The sequence below is a fragment of the Peromyscus californicus genome, unplaced genomic scaffold (genome assembly GCF_007827085.1).
Source record: "Peromyscus californicus insignis strain IS unplaced genomic scaffold, ASM782708v3 Scaffold_19__1_contigs__length_69161282, whole genome shotgun sequence".
Lineage (NCBI taxonomy): Eukaryota > Metazoa > Chordata > Mammalia > Rodentia > Cricetidae > Peromyscus > Peromyscus californicus.
The window spans coordinates 18,229,677-18,245,272 of record NW_026294491.1 but is presented as its reverse complement, the minus strand read 5'-3'; the positions used below and the strand labels follow the sequence as shown (position 1 = coordinate 18,245,272).

The window sequence follows — 15,596 nt, the reverse complement described above, 5'->3', positions numbered from 1 at the left end:
ACTCTGAACACACACATATACATATGCACACAGATACACACACATATATATATATATATAGAAATTTTTAAAAATTAAAAACAACGCTCTTAAGGGGATAGGTGCTGAAATCTGCTATCTAGCTTTATTCTTGCAAGAAAAATCAATTTGGACATATTTCCCCAGCTCTCCATGTCTCAGTTTCCTTTTTGATCAAACACATGTGCCTTCTTTGTTGAGTTACTAGAGGATTAAGTATAATCACAGAGTTAGACATGGAGAAAACTGCCAGGTGTGTAAGCCTGAAATCAGAAACCATATATAATATTAGTTAAAAATGGAAGGTTTGCTGTGTCCAGACATTGACACAGCAAAGAAGAAGTTTAGTCTACATTCTCAAAGGACTTCCACTTAAAATCTGATTTCATATTTCTTGTGAATTGACCTATGGTTGCGTTTGACTCTGAAACACCATAAATCATGTCACGCCGTGGGCGCATAATTAGATGTCGAGGGAAAAGCCACGAGCTGCTTCTGGGAAATGAAATCTTCCCCATTCTGCTCCACCCCAATTTGGGTTATTCAGTCGCATCTTTTGGAGTTGCAATTGAGTTTTCTAGAGGATGGCTCTCTGTCTCCGTGTGTTACGTGCTCATGAGAAGCCTTCCATCTGCATCCTCAACAAGGTCATTGATCAAACACACAGTGGAACAGAGTCAGAGACAGAGCCTGCAGCAATCAGTTAACACACTCTATTTGGGGAGTCATTTGCTCAGTCAGAAATCCACCTAGCCGTATTCACTCGCAATATTTCTTAATTTTGTTAATAAGACACTATGGGAGATATCTGAGGGAGGCTTATCTAGATCCAAGTGTCTATTATCAAATTATGGCATTACCTGCCTGGTAATCCCAAGTCAATTTTTGAAATAAAGAAGTAAGCTTATTTGAGAGCAGTTATCTTCAGATAACCCACATGCCTCTGGAAATTACTGCCTTCTCTGGGGTTCCCAGAAACCTCCCGAAGACTCACTTACATAATCGAAGGAGGTGTTGATGGTAACTTGCCTTCTGCACTTAAGGATCTATCTCTGCTTCCTTTTGAAAGTGGAGGCTTCCTTTTATTTTTATTTCTGTCACCAACCCCTTCGCCACATCAACTGCTGAGGCAGATAAAGGCAGCTTAGACGTCTCCTTCCCAAACTCAGAGTTTTGGAGTTTAATTTCTCAAGGTCTCCACACTCGGTGCATTTACTGGCACCCCCTGAAACCACTAGTCTGCTTTGGAGCACACTTCCTGATGCCTCTCTAGCCCTTGCCCATCAAAACTCTCACTTGGGAAAAGTTGGGAACAAACTTTTTGTCTGTCTGCTTGTTTCTTCTTTAATATTCTTTGAATTTGTACCATTTCTATTGTTTCTGACTCTAGTTTTCCGGATTGTTCTCCTAGGTCTGTAACATTTTTGGGTTTCTTTAAACATGGACCCTTCTTTTGTATATCCAATCAAAATTTTCTATAAATATATACTGAATATCTATCATTGTCAGGTACTGTTCTAGGCATTGAGGGTACAATAGTGAAGGACACACCACACACACACACACACACACACACACACACACTCACACACACACACACACACACCCTGCCCTTTGCCTCATAGTCTATTCTCTGCTGCAAGTCCTTGTTTAATGAAATTATCACTGCATTTTTCCCACCTAAGGGTGCTTTTCTTTTATTATGCTGAGCTTTAGGATAGATGAGCATCATTCCACCCTTTTGAATTGTCTCTTTATAAGGATTTTTTAAAGTTTTATGTGTTCCCCTGTGTTAATGTATGTGTTTGGCGCTAGAGGTCAAAGGAGCCTGTCAGTTCCCTGTGGATGATGCTTATAGATAGTTGTGAGCTACCCTATGGGACCTAGGAACCAACACTAGGTCCCCTGCAACAGCAGCAAGTGCTCTTAACCAAGGAGCCACCCCTCCAGCCTTTTGAATTATCTTTTTAATAGAGTCCTGGAGTCTTGGTACTATAGTCTGCTTTTCTGGGATACCATTATTGAAGTTGGAAGTCTGAATATTTATGTCTGTATCTACTTCTTATAGCATTTCCCTCCTTAATGCTTCTACAATGTGAGCAGATTAGAAAAAAATATGGGATCAGTAGTCTCTGTCCTCATTCATGCGTATTAGGATTTTTTATTTCGTTTTTCTTCTTTTTTTTTTTTACACATTATTTTTTTTAATTTATTTTAATTTATTTTGCAATACAATTCAGTTCTACATATCAGCCACGGATTTCCTTGTTCTCCCCCCTCCCGTCCCCCTCACCTTCCTCCCAACCCCCCCCCCCCCCCATTCCCATCTCCTCCAGGGCAAAGCCTTCCCCACAGACTGAGGTCAACCTGGTAGACTCAGTCCAGGTAGGTCTAGTCCCCTCCTCCCAGGCCGAGCCAAACAATCCTGCATAGGCCCCAGGTTTCAAACAGCCAACTCATGCAATGAGCACAAGATCTGGTCCCACTGCTTGGATGCCTCCCAAACAGATCAAGCCAATCAACTGTCTCACCCATTCGGAGGGCCTGATCCAGTGGGGACCCCTCAGCCATTGGTTCATAGGAAACTCAAATGGCCGAAAGACATTTAAGGAATTGCTCAACATCCCTAATCATCAGGGAAATGCAAATCAAAACAACTCTGAGATACCACCTTACGCCTGTCAGAATGGCTAAGATCAAAAACACTGAAGACACCTTATGCTGAAGAGGATGTGGAGCTAGGGGAACTCTCCTCCACTGCTGGTGGGAATGCAAGCTTGTACAACCACTTTGGAAATCAATATGGCGCTTTCTTAGAAAATTGGGAATCAATCTCCCCCAAGATCCAGCTATACCACTCTTGGGCATATACCCAAGAAATGCTCAACCACACCATAAGAGCACTTGTTCAGCTATGTTCATATCAGCATTGTTTGTAATAGCCAGAACATGGAAACAACCCAGATGCCCTTCAACTGAAGAATGGATAAACAAAATGTGGTACATATACACAATGGAATACTACTCAGCAGAGAAAAACAATGGCATCATGAGGTTTGCAGACAAATGGATGGATCTAGAAAAAATCATCCTGAGTGAGGTAACCCAGACTCAGAAAGACAAACATGGTATGTACTCACTCATAGCAGGATACTAGACATGAAACAAGGATGACTTGTCTGCTACTCACATCACCAGGGAGGCTACCTGGAAAACAAGACCCCAAGAAAGACACAGGGATCGCCCAATGACAGAGAAATGGAATGAGATCTACATGAACAGTCTGGACATGAGTAGGGGTAATGAAAGGTGAGGGTTGAGGGAAAGAGAGCTTGGGGGAGCGGGAGATCCCAGCTGGATCAACAACAGAGAGGGAGAACAAGGAATAGGAGACCATCGTTTTTCTTCTTAAAGACAAGATCACATGTAGACCAGGGTGGCCTCAAATTTGCTATGCAGCCAAGGATCGTATCTTTTATATGGTTCTATTATCATGCTTGGTTATTTTTTCGTGGACTTATTATAACACAAGATATTTTGCCAACTCACAAAAAGCTTTACTTAGTGCATAATGAGCTGTGATTTAGCTGATCTCTCTTCTGCATGTGGTCATATGTTTTCCTGCTAATTTAAAATGCTATTGTCTTCTAGGAATAACACTATACTGGTCTCTGGCATCCTTGTGGTATGGACCTGGAGTATGTTGCAGTTTCCCCTGGACCTGGCAGGTAATTGTATTCATATTTGTGTAAAAAAAAAAACCCAGAAAATTATAACTCTTAAATATAAACCATCCTAGGACAAAGGAGGCATTGAGAGAACTCATGCTTTGATAACCTAGTCTTAGCTCTACTCCAACTTAGAAGGAAGGTAGGCTAAGAGTCAAGAAAGCCAACTGTGGACCCTCTTTGTTGTGCAGTTGAGCCTAAGATAAATGAGTATAGCCAGGCCTGGTGGTGTGTACCCTTAATCCCAGCACTCTGGTGGTGGAGACAGGAGGAGCAGGAGTTCAAAGTCACCCTTGGCTATATAGCAAGTCTGAAGTCAACCTGGTATATATAAGATTCTGTTTCCAAAAAGAAACCCCCAAATTAATAATAATAATAACAATAATAATAATAATAAATATTTGAGCAGTTAACTACACTGTTTTACATTCAACTCAACTAATACTTCTATTACTTATTATCTATAATCCTGCCAAAATTAATTAAGATGTATGTATGTGCCTCAGTTTTTCATCTGTGAAATGGGATGACACTCACAACAGTTCAAGGGGTGACTCAATAATACAGTGAGTGCTTAATGACCTGTTGATGTGCAGCCTCCATATTTTCAGTCAGTCACATTGTGAGACCCCAAGGTAAGAGGTGCAATGTCAAGCCCCAGGTGCAAAGTTATGATTCCCTTAATGGCAGCCTTTATTCTAACTTTAAGGAATACGTGAATCGTTAAGGATCGGCAAAAAGTGAACTGTTCGGCTGGCATTCCATATTATTGTTTTCCTATGGCTGTGTTTTCCCACAGTATGGTACCCACCAGCCCCACACACACACAGCCGGGTGGATTGGTATTAAATAAAACGTAAGGAACAACTCTTCAGTGACCCTGGCCATATTTCAGCTTCTCCATTGACACATGTGGCCCTCATGTTGGACAGCAAAGATATGAAACTGTTTTTAGCATCACAGAGTTCTATTGAATGGTTCCAGCTTGGAATCACACCCTGACTTTTGGTCCGCTAGAAATGTGACTTGGCAATTCTTGTCCTTGGTTCTTTCCTCTGGAGGAGCCCCCAGACGGTAGTAATTCTTTTTCTTAATCGATTTTATTCTTTGCGACACTCTTCCTGCTGGCTTCAGGGTGAGAATAAGACAGAGTATGTGAATTTAGGGGTCCACACTAATAGATTCAGAGGTCTTGTGAAAATTTTGGGTCTTAAGCACATACTTTCTTGGATAAAATTGTTTCCTGAATGGATGGGAAGAGTTGCCTGACTTTTTTCACATTTGGGGGAAAAAAGGTTCTTTTTTTAAATCCCTTTAATTATTTAATTATTTGGGATTTAATCCTTTAATCCCAAAACTCTAAAGACAGGGATGTGCAGATCTCTGAGTTTGATGTCAGGCTGGTCTACTTTGTGAGTTCCAGGCCAGCCACAGCTACATATTGAGATTCTTTCTCAAAAAGAAAAAAAAAAAAGAAGGAAAATACCAATCCAATTACAGATTAATAATCAGAAACAAATATATGCAAACAACATGCAGATGTTTTGCTGAAGTGTGCCTTAGGTACATGGTACTGGTTACCCAGCTAGAAGCCAGCCAGCTGCTGTTCTGATAGACTCCCGGGCTCCATCCTTTGTATAGCAAGCAATACCCTTGGGGGAGGGGGCCCTGCCGGGAGGGATTCCCTGAGCATGGCTTCTCAAGAAAGGCGCTCCCTGACCTTGCCTGTGTCTCTCTTTTTTCCTTCACTCGCCCTCTCCTATCGTGTGGTTTGCAGACTTGCTAAGAAAATTTTTATTTAAGAAAGAAATTGTGTAAACGTTCGGAGGTGATAATGCTATGCAGCTGTTTGAAAAACAAAGACCAAATGTCACTTCTGACTAAACCGCTATTGTACTCTCCAACAAGAAGTACATTATGTTCACCCCCTATCAAAAGCGCTTCATGATAGCTGCAGCACGCCCTTGCTGGATTGAGACATTCTTTGTTGGAAAACTCCAAATGGAAGGCTTTATTATTGCAAAAAGGATTATTTTCTACCCTTGACCCTGAGTTTAATTTACATCTTTGAAATTAAAACAAAAGTTTCATCTGTTGATGGAGTCTCCTTTTGTTCAACTGGCCAAAAAAAAAAAAAAAAAATCCGCAATTATTCTCAGTCTTTCTTTTAAACTAGGAAACAAAAGCAGAAAAAAAAAATGAGGACACAATGAAATAATGGCCTTTATTTGGGCTCCCACACAGATACACACCATCACCCCCATTAGAAAAATATGTTTAATGTGAGTGAAAATTGAATTTGGATTCTGAGCACTTGCGTGAAGTAGGAAGTAGGGACATTCTAGAGAAAACTCCTGCGATGGTCTGGCTGGGAACTCTGTCATCCATACACTGCACTTACCAGTCAAGAAAGTCAGTCACCCATTCCCCCAAGAGGGAGACAGAAGAAGAAGCAGAGACAGAAAGGGAGACCAATGACTAGAGACCCCGTCTCAGGATCCTTGCTGTCCTACGTTTCAATGGAGAAACTGAGGCACCTGGAGGTTCTGCAGCATAGCCAGTAGAGTGAGGCAGCTGAGAGAAATACCAGGCTCCTTGACTTGAGGCCCCTGGAGTACAGATAGGTCTTTGTTGTCTTCCCACTCTGCAGACCCTCAAACACACACACACACACACACACACACACACACACACACCAGTTTCCTTTACATATTATGTTCTTTAGTCTATTTAATTGGTCCTTCCCTCCCTACAGGGAGGTTGAAAGGTGATGCAAAACCTTTAAAGTGGATGGGACCACCACGTGGCCAGGATGCAGAGGGCTGAGGTGGAGAGAAATCTCCTCTGTTCCTCCCAGGATTAAACTCCATCCTTCACAATCAGACCATCGTTAGTGACTTTTCAGCCGTCTCTTTCCATCTTGCATTTCAGAATGGTAATCCTTGTTGCCTTCCTTTTTCAGTCCAGTTGAAACTGGTCTGCCCCTCGTCTGTGAAAGCCAGGGGCTTCCTCAGGCTGTTCCTGTGCCAGTACAGTGCAGATCTATGGGCCATTGGCCTCAGCTTCTTCATCCAAGATGGCCCCTTCCTCATCGTGCGCCTTGTCCTGATGATCTATTTCAAAGTGATCAACCACATGCTGGTGTTCTTTGCTGTGAAGAATTCCCTGGTGATGGCACTGCACTTCTACCGGCTGGTGGCGTTGATCATGGCCACCCGTGCTTCCATGCAAGGTCATCCAGAAAGCCTCCAGACAGGGCACAGTGGCCCAGACCAACCCTCTGAGAGTGGGCCCAGTGATTGGGAGGACACCTCCAGGGAGGCCCTGCCTCTGCAAGCCTCACCTGTCACCTCTGAGGAGTCCTACCCCATACCTTAGTTATTTGTTTCCAGCATGCAACACAGCCGGGAGGCTTAACTCCTCTTCTTCTTATAGACTAATTCTTTTTACCCCCATGCCCCTGCCCTCACCCAATTTTTTTTTGTGTGTGCATACAACAGTTTTTAAGGAAACAACATGAAAAGATGAGCCTGTATCAAAGCCAAAGTACTCTTTATTTTTTCATCTGAATGGAAGAAACTTGGAGGGGTGGCTGTCGTTACAACCTCCTGTGCTGATAGCGGACATTACCCCCACGCTAAGAACTACCGAAAGTGATTGGTTCTACGGGATTGTCTGGAACGTTGTAGACAGGGGTGTCATAGCACACCCTCCAAAGATTTAGGACTGACAACTACCATCCCCACCACCAACCCTCTAGGGTGACCTGGTTATACAGAAGCCTTTAACTGTGGCTGGACTGTCAGACTCTCTCATCTGATCTTCTCTGCGTTGAAAAAAGATCTATTTTCAATGAACACAGAACAAATGAGGGGGAAACGTGTTTAAAATCAACTTGCGGTGGGTTGGAAGCTGGGAACAGGTGCTGTCCAGCTTCTTCATTGCAGAAAATAGCCGTGGTCGCTGCACAGGTCCTCCCAGGAATCTCCTTCTTCTGGACCAAGGTGGTATTCAGCCATGGTACCTTTGTTCTTAGAGAAGAGTGACAGCTTTGGACTTGGGTAGCACAAGGTTGACAGCAGGCCATTTCGGTTTGAATACCAAGTGAGTTAGCTTTTTCTGCATTGTCAAGGTGCTCCACATGATCAGGTTCCAGGGAGCCCTGGCATGCAGGGATGAAGGCATCTGTGGCCCTTAGTGTTGCCATGGTTTCTGGTAGCTGCCAGTAGCCATTTCAGGAGTAGCAACAGTAGCAGCATAAGTCACAGCTCCTGGGAAATGCCATCCCTGACTCCACTGTGGTTTCAGGAACAAGGTGATGAGAGGTGGTGCCAGCCTCATGCACAGGGCCTCCATCAATGTTGAGAATCACCACATGGAACCCTATCACCTCCTGAGCATTGTGGTGGCTTTGTTTCCCCTGACTGAAATAGTCTTCCCCTTCCTTTACACATCTCTGTGCATTCTGGGTGGAAATGATCCCAAACCTTTGGAAGCAGCTCTTGCTTTTAAATACGTGGTGAAAACTGAACTTGGCAGTCTAGTAAACAACTCTAAAACTGTACTGTTAGAGTTCAAGGCATCAATCAGCCCACACTAGCATTCCCAGGAACTCAGAGACATTTATTCAGGGAACTTCCTAAATTAGATGTGACTGTTAGATGATCAGTTGGGACATTTTTTTTTAATCTATGAATTTCTAATATAGCATGGTATTTATCCATCACGTTTGATAACACGTTTTATAAGCAAATTCTATTTTACACAAAACCGCAACTGTTTTCTAATAATTTCTACTTCTTTTATTCCCTGTGCTTTCCATTTTACCAATGTCACGGTTGTAAAATGTGCAGGAAACAAATGGAATGCATTTATAATTTTTTCATAATAATTGTATGCAAGCTAAGGTCAAGATTGTGTTTATATAAAGTGAAGAATGTGACAATTTTGAAGGGGTGTTATTTAAAATTCTTAGCAATGGGACTTGGGGAGAGGTCTCATGGTTAAGAGCATGTACTGCTCTTGCAAAGGATTGGAGTTCATCCTAATGCCCACTGCCCAGGGATTGCAATGCCCTCTTCTGGTCTTTGTGGCCACTGACTGCACTCATGCAAAAGCACACACACATACTTACACACACAGAGAGAGAGAGAGAGAGAGAGAGAGAGAGAGAGAGAGAGAGAGAGAGAGAGAGAGAGAGAAATAATAAAAATATTTTTAAATAAAATACTCAACAATGGGAAGCAAAAGGGGAAAAGTAATAATATCTGTTATTTGTCAACTGCCTCAGCCTTCTCCTGCACTGCTGGCTGCTTTGGGCTGAATACCTTCTCCCATGACAGCATGCATGTGCCACTCCACTTCTTCCTGCCTGTCTGTTTGCTCACAGCCTATTTTTTTTTGTGATTTATCTTTTTCCCAGAAAAACAAACACTGAGCCCCTAAAAATAGAACATAAAGTAGTATGACTATTGCAAGGATATTTTTAAGTGCTTTCAAATCTGAGGCTTGGCTTGGTTTCATGACTTTCTAGTGTTTAAATGAAGTATTTTGTAATTAGCCCTCCTCCTCGGGCCTGTCCAGAATCTGGCTTAACTTAGAATGCCAGGAAGTCAGAGAGCACCGAGGACCAGCTTGGTAATTAATGGATGGTCAAAAATAGATACACAGTCTTCAAGGCTTTTCCAGGAAAATCTGCTAAAGGCAGCATTTAGCCTAACTGCCAGTGTTTCCATTTCCTTGTGCTGGCTGCTTTGATCATAGCAAAAATGTTTGTTGCTTAGTCTAGTTTTTATCTCTGATGAAAAGTTAAAAATGTATTCGGTTAGTTGTATGTTTGTAATCATTACTATTATTTTATCCTTTAAAATTGTATGTTTTTATTGCAGACTGCTGCACACTGTAAATGTTTTAGATCTCCAAGCGCTTGTCATAAGCTGATCGGAGCATCAGTCATCTCCCATATGTCGGCATCTTGAGACATGTTTACATTTTATTTGTAGTGAGAGAGCTTACATTAAGTAGGATGCAGACTCCATCCTTTGTCCCCAGCCACAGTGCATGCCAAGTCCCAACCCCCTGAGGAGATGGGGAAGGCTCACTTGCAGTTGCTGGAGTCATTACTGGTTGATTAAAGTCCAATCAAATGTCCTTCCTATAAACATGTTCTTCCACTTGTGAGAAAGCCCAGCATCCATGCTTATATGATGCTGTGTGTGGACACACCTCAGAGTCCTCTCAGGCCTCATACATATTGACTGAGTCTTAAATGCCACAATACCATGCTTTGGATGAGCATACTGCTCTATCTTTGATTATTCTGCCACGTTCTGTTGCAGTTGTAAACGACAGTGTTGGAATGTGGAGGTTTGAACTGGTCCATAACATTGGTCCATAACAGGGAGAAGTCCAAGAGAATTCTGCCACTGGCTCTGTTGTCCCACCACAAGCCCTTCAGCAGCCATGATGACTGGTCCAGATGATGATGGGATTCACTACTATCAACACACCTCTTTATTCAATAGGAGCCTTTCAGAACTCTGGGAAGGCACACCTCACAGGTGTGAACCTGTTAGGATCGTCACGGTCCAGAGTTCAGTGTGGACTCTAATCATGTTGGGCATTTAGTACCAAGAACTGTTAGCCGGATTCTCCAATGAAAAGAGAACTGTTGAGATGAGGCCTGTCGACCTCCACTCCACTCCAAGACTTCTTAAAGTTAGACGACACAGCCTTACAGATCAAACAGCTTTAAATTATGAGATAAAAAGACACTGTTAGTTCTTCTGCTGTTTTCTAGTTCTAGGCTTTGTTTTTCACTTAGTGGGACTTTTGATCTGTCCTCAGACATGTCTGATTAGGGCTAGACTAGGCAGCTGGAGGCTCCATTTAACTTTCAGGATGGCAACAGCAGCTTCACAATGATCGAGGAATGAGCCACCATGACCTTCTACTTTATCAGTTTTTAACTTTGAGATCATTTTTACTGAAACAATATGTGAGTGTATTTTCTGTGAGTATTTCTATATTTTGCTGTGACTTGCCTTTTTGTTTTATTATGGACATTAAATACTTGTATACAGCTTTCTCCCAGTGCCTTTTTTTTTTTTTTTTGCCTACTCTGTGTGTTTCTCTACTGTAACTCATTTCCTTCATGGTTTTTAAGCTCTGGCTTAATAAGTAAAACTGATCTATTTTGAACATGATTAAAGTGGCATTTCCAACCAGTGAGCAAAGAATGACCAATTTTATAAATGATGTTGGAAAATGTTGCTATCCATCTGGAAAACATAAAGTGGGATTTTTATCTCATGAAATCTATAGAAATAAATTCCAGATGGATTAAATCTCATTGTAAAATGAAAACTATAAATATTGGATGGAAATATAGAATGTGTCTTGAGCATGTGGGGCATGGGCAACTTTCTCTGAAGCAAGACCTAAAACCCAGAAGTGGTTGGCTGGTAGACTTTTCTATATGAATGCTTCACATTTCTGAGTGGCAACGAGTATCATGAACATACCAATTGGAGAAAATGAAAGAAAAAAAAGCTGATGTAGCCAATAAAGAGAAGGGTAGATATTGAGAAGGATGAACCAAAGGTATATTTATCCACAAAAGACTGAGCATCTAAAAATTACTAAGACATAAGTAACAATTTAATAACTTACTTAAAAGTAAACAAACCCAATAGCATGTCTGAACAAACAACATTCAACTAACTTTTGAACAGATTTCCACTACAATATGAATTAAGGCCTTAAAATGTGTAAGTTTAAACTTTAGAATATTTAGAAAAGTTTCAAATGATGCTGAGAGTCATAAATGAGTAAGTTACCAAGTAGACATATTCTACTGGGCAGTAATAAGAGACACTGATAATTCAGAAGTGCCAAGTTCTTCTGAATTCATCTATAGATCTGACATCATCTCCATCATGTTAGTAATAAAATCCTTTTTTCATGTATGTATGTGTGAGCATGTGTGAAAGCCTTCCCAGTTGTCAGATGTCTTCCTCAGTTGCTTTACACATTTTGTTGACTAAGGCAGGATCTCTCTATGAACCCAGTACTAGCTAATTCAGTCAGTCCAGCCAGCCAGTTTGCTTGCTTCTGCTTTCCAGCACTGGGATTACCAATTGCCTGCCATACAGGAAGGCATGTTCATGAACCCTGCGGATTCAAATTCTGCTTCTCCTGCGTATAGGGCAAGTGCCTTACCCACTGGACCATCTTCCCATTCCAAGTCTTTAATTTCTAGTGACTGCTATCAACTTTAACAACAAGCTTTACATTCTAGTGACTACTTCTTATGCTAGAAAGAATATTTCATAATAAAATAAGCACAAAGGAATAGCTGGAACATGTTTTTAAAAGACAAATGGGAGAGTGATTTCAGTATATTTAACTACATTACACAGTTACAATAGACGAGACAATTTGGTTCTGTCATATGAAGAGGCAAGCCAAAAATTTGAATGGAATAAAGTCAATAAATATGCTGAACTATGTAAGGGATTCAGCTACATGATAAATCACAGGCCAGGAGTAGAATATTATGAATAGTTTAGGTTTTGTAAAATATTAAATTGGATCTTTACTTCAATCCATATGTTGAAAATACTTCCAGATGGATCAAGTGATTAAAGATTTAGAATAAAAAAAAAAACATAGAGAACGTTGCTTTTGTACTTAAAATGGCAAGAATGACTTTTTAATAAGACATAAAACAAGGCTGCAGAGGGGATTCACACAGCAGCTCATGGAAAATTAGGCATCATAGGAACATCCTAAGCAAAGAAAGCTGACCAACAAACTAGTCAAGAGGAAAATAAAACGACACACCGGGTGGATGGCCTTGCCACAAGCATACCTAAGCATGAGTTTTCCTGAGGAACAAACAGCTCCCAGAAACAAGGGAAAAAAAAAGAAAATGCCACTGGAAACCAAAACCAGGAGCAAAAGATTTAGCATATGATTCCAGGCAGAGTGAATAAAGTCATGAAATAAGCCACAACAAAATACCATTTTTCAAACGAAAACTAAACTCTGAGTAAGAACTTTTCACATGTTGTGCAGAAAAAGAGGCCACATTTCTTGGGCGGTGCTACAGTAGGAGGGAGCTAGGAGGAGGCACCACTGTCTGCGGGCAGTGAGGGTCCACACTGGCTTACTTTGACAACGGAACTCAGAGATGGAAATTAACATTTGTGATCTGACCTAGCAAGTCCATGTCTAAGCAACCATCCTATGGTTGTATGCATGCAAAATGTGAGAGCAGGAGTCCCTGGAGTAACGAGTTCACAATGGAAATATGACACCCTCTCAATTTCAGAAAGACTGATGGATCTAAAATCAGTGGCAGAAACAATCACTTAGAGATTTTTGTTAAAATTAAGGATGGATGCAACTTTGCATGTTGCTCTTTTTTGTGCTAGTAACACCTGCATAAGTAGCTAATAAGAGTGAAACAATGCTTATTTAAAAAATTATAGACACTTCTGACTTTAATTTGCTTTTATGCTTTTTACTTTTTTATTAAAGATGTATTTGTCTTCATTAAGGGTCTGATTTTTTTTTTCTCTTGCCTGCATGTATGTATGAGCACCATGGGTATGCAGTGCCTGTGGAAGCCAGAAGAGAGTGTCAGATCCCATGGAACTGGAGTTGCAGATGGTTGCTGAGAACCAAACCTGGCCCTCTGCAAGAGCAGCAAGGGTTCTTAGTAGATGAGCCATCTCTTCATCTCTTATACTTTTTATAGCTTGGATTTTAGAAATGGACAAATTACTTTCCATACATAAAAAAGCAATTATCAATAAAAGGAAATATTGTTACCTTATAATCTTTACAAGAATCTTTTCTCTTGTATAGAAACATTGATATCATTTTACAAACAAAGCAGCAATCATTGCTATTTAATCCAAGAAAATAAAGACCACTGTAATCAAGAAAAATCCCATAGAACATTGTATAAACCAACAGCCTAGACCATGTCAAATTATGCTTGCCTCATGAAGTATTGAATACATGGGAAATGAAATCATCATGAGTAGATCTATAATAGTTCAGAAAATCAAACTTACTAAAGGATTCACTGGGTCCTTATGGATAAGCATCATAGAGATTGTGTTGTAGTTACTAATCCAATAAATACTTACTCTCTGACATTTGTGGAGCCACCAGAACAAACCATACAGAAATGTAGCTTTGAGTTACATAGCAAAACTTATTTTCTGAAGAAAGACAGAAAATTGAATGGAGCCTTGGGGAGAGAAGACTTCTGAAAGAATCAATGTGTTCATTTCCAAGTCCATTTTCACAGCTCATCTAATTTGAGTATGCAGCCATTCTAGATTTTGTCAAATATTTACTAAATGTACAATGAGTTGTGGTGCATGATCTAATGGGTCATATGCAAATCTGATCAAATCATGGAGCAAAACAAAAATTCCTAAGCCAACCATATGTCAGATACCATATAGACTTCATATCCAATGAAGAATCTGGGCCAAGGAAAATTGGAGCTATAAGAAAAATATGTTTTCTCTGTGGAGATGATGCTCAGCTCCTGCCAATCATGTGGCTGGAAAATTCAGATGGCTGTGGTTCTGGTATCTTGGGGGTTGTTCCTACTTTCTGGCAAAGATTGCTGCTCTCCATTACTTAAGGGTTCCCATGTGACCTGAGTGACAGCTTGTAGCTGGGTCAAAACCTAAAGTGATGTCATCAGCTGTCTTGGTTTCAACTGGTTTGGATGACTAGTGGGTTTTCCTGGTTTATCTAAGTCAAAGTTTTTTTTTGTTTTTTTTTTTTTTGTTTTTTGTTTTTACAGATACTGTGTTTGCTCTATATATCACAGACGCAGCATGCACATTCTATAAGGAGAACTCACTGGCTCTTCTGCTCAGGCACCAGTGGCAGAATCACATGCATCCATGACCCTTTCTCTCTGTTCTTGCTTCTCTGTCCTAAACAGCCTCCAGTTTTGCAAGGTGTTTGCGTGGTTGCTTCTGCTTATGTTTCTCCTCCATCTTTATCCTGCCGTGGATAAAGCCAAGGTTTTGTAGAAGAACAAAACTGAGTGAATGAATGTATATTACGAAGGGGATTTATTAGATTGGCGTATGTCACACAGGCTGGAGGCTGGGCAGTTCAACCATGGTTATCGGCCCACTAGACCGCCAGAAAACTGACAGCTACTCAGGACACAAGGCTGGATGTCTCAGCAGTTAGTTGCAAGGTGTTGCTAAAGGCCTAACTAGGGGTTTCCTTGAGAGTCCCTGGCCTTCAGTCTATGTTGGAAGGCTGAAGAAGCTGGGCTCCAGTGTTGGTGAGGGATGGTGGCGGCATTAACGGAAACACTTCCCAGCAGATGCCCTTACCGGCAAGGGATACAGTCAAGCAGCAGAAAGCAGTCCTGCTTTTTGCTCAGACGTATTTATATCTGGGCTGCTACACTACTTTGACTTAGATAAACCAGGAAAACCAACTAGTCATCCAAACCAGTTGAAACCAAGACAGTGAAGGTGTTGCTTACTCTAAGGGGGTCTTCCCTGTCCACTCATCCTTTCAGGAAGTAGTCTCCCAGAGGGAACCTGCTTAGTTCATTGCAGATCCAATCACACATCTCCGAATCAACAAAATCAAAGTACCTAAGATATTCATAAAGACATGCTAGCCTGGACCCAATGCTTTAGCTCTGTTCTCCATCATGGCAGGCTGCCCCTGCCTCTCACAAAAGAGCCACCACAATAAACTTTCCTGTGCCTGTCATTATCTTCTACACCATGGGCTTGTAAGCAGAGTTCTTTGTTTACGTTTTTGTTGTTTTTCCCAGCAAACTCCCTA

General features: G+C 41.2%; 1 protein-coding gene across 1 annotated transcript in view; it reads left to right on the top strand.

The window, feature by feature from the left end:
* Tmem26 (transmembrane protein 26) overlaps positions 1–10,833 on the top strand; it is a 50,529-nt gene extending 39,696 nt beyond the window's left edge. Inside the window, exons 5-6 of the mRNA XM_052744786.1 lie at positions 3,670–3,746; positions 6,709–10,833. Coding sequence (XP_052600746.1) covers positions 3,670–3,746; positions 6,709–7,124 — 493 coding nt within the window. The 3' untranslated portion in view covers positions 7,125–10,833. The remainder of the gene's footprint in view (positions 1–3,669; positions 3,747–6,708) is intronic.
* Positions 10,834–15,596: the final 4,763 nt, after the last annotated feature.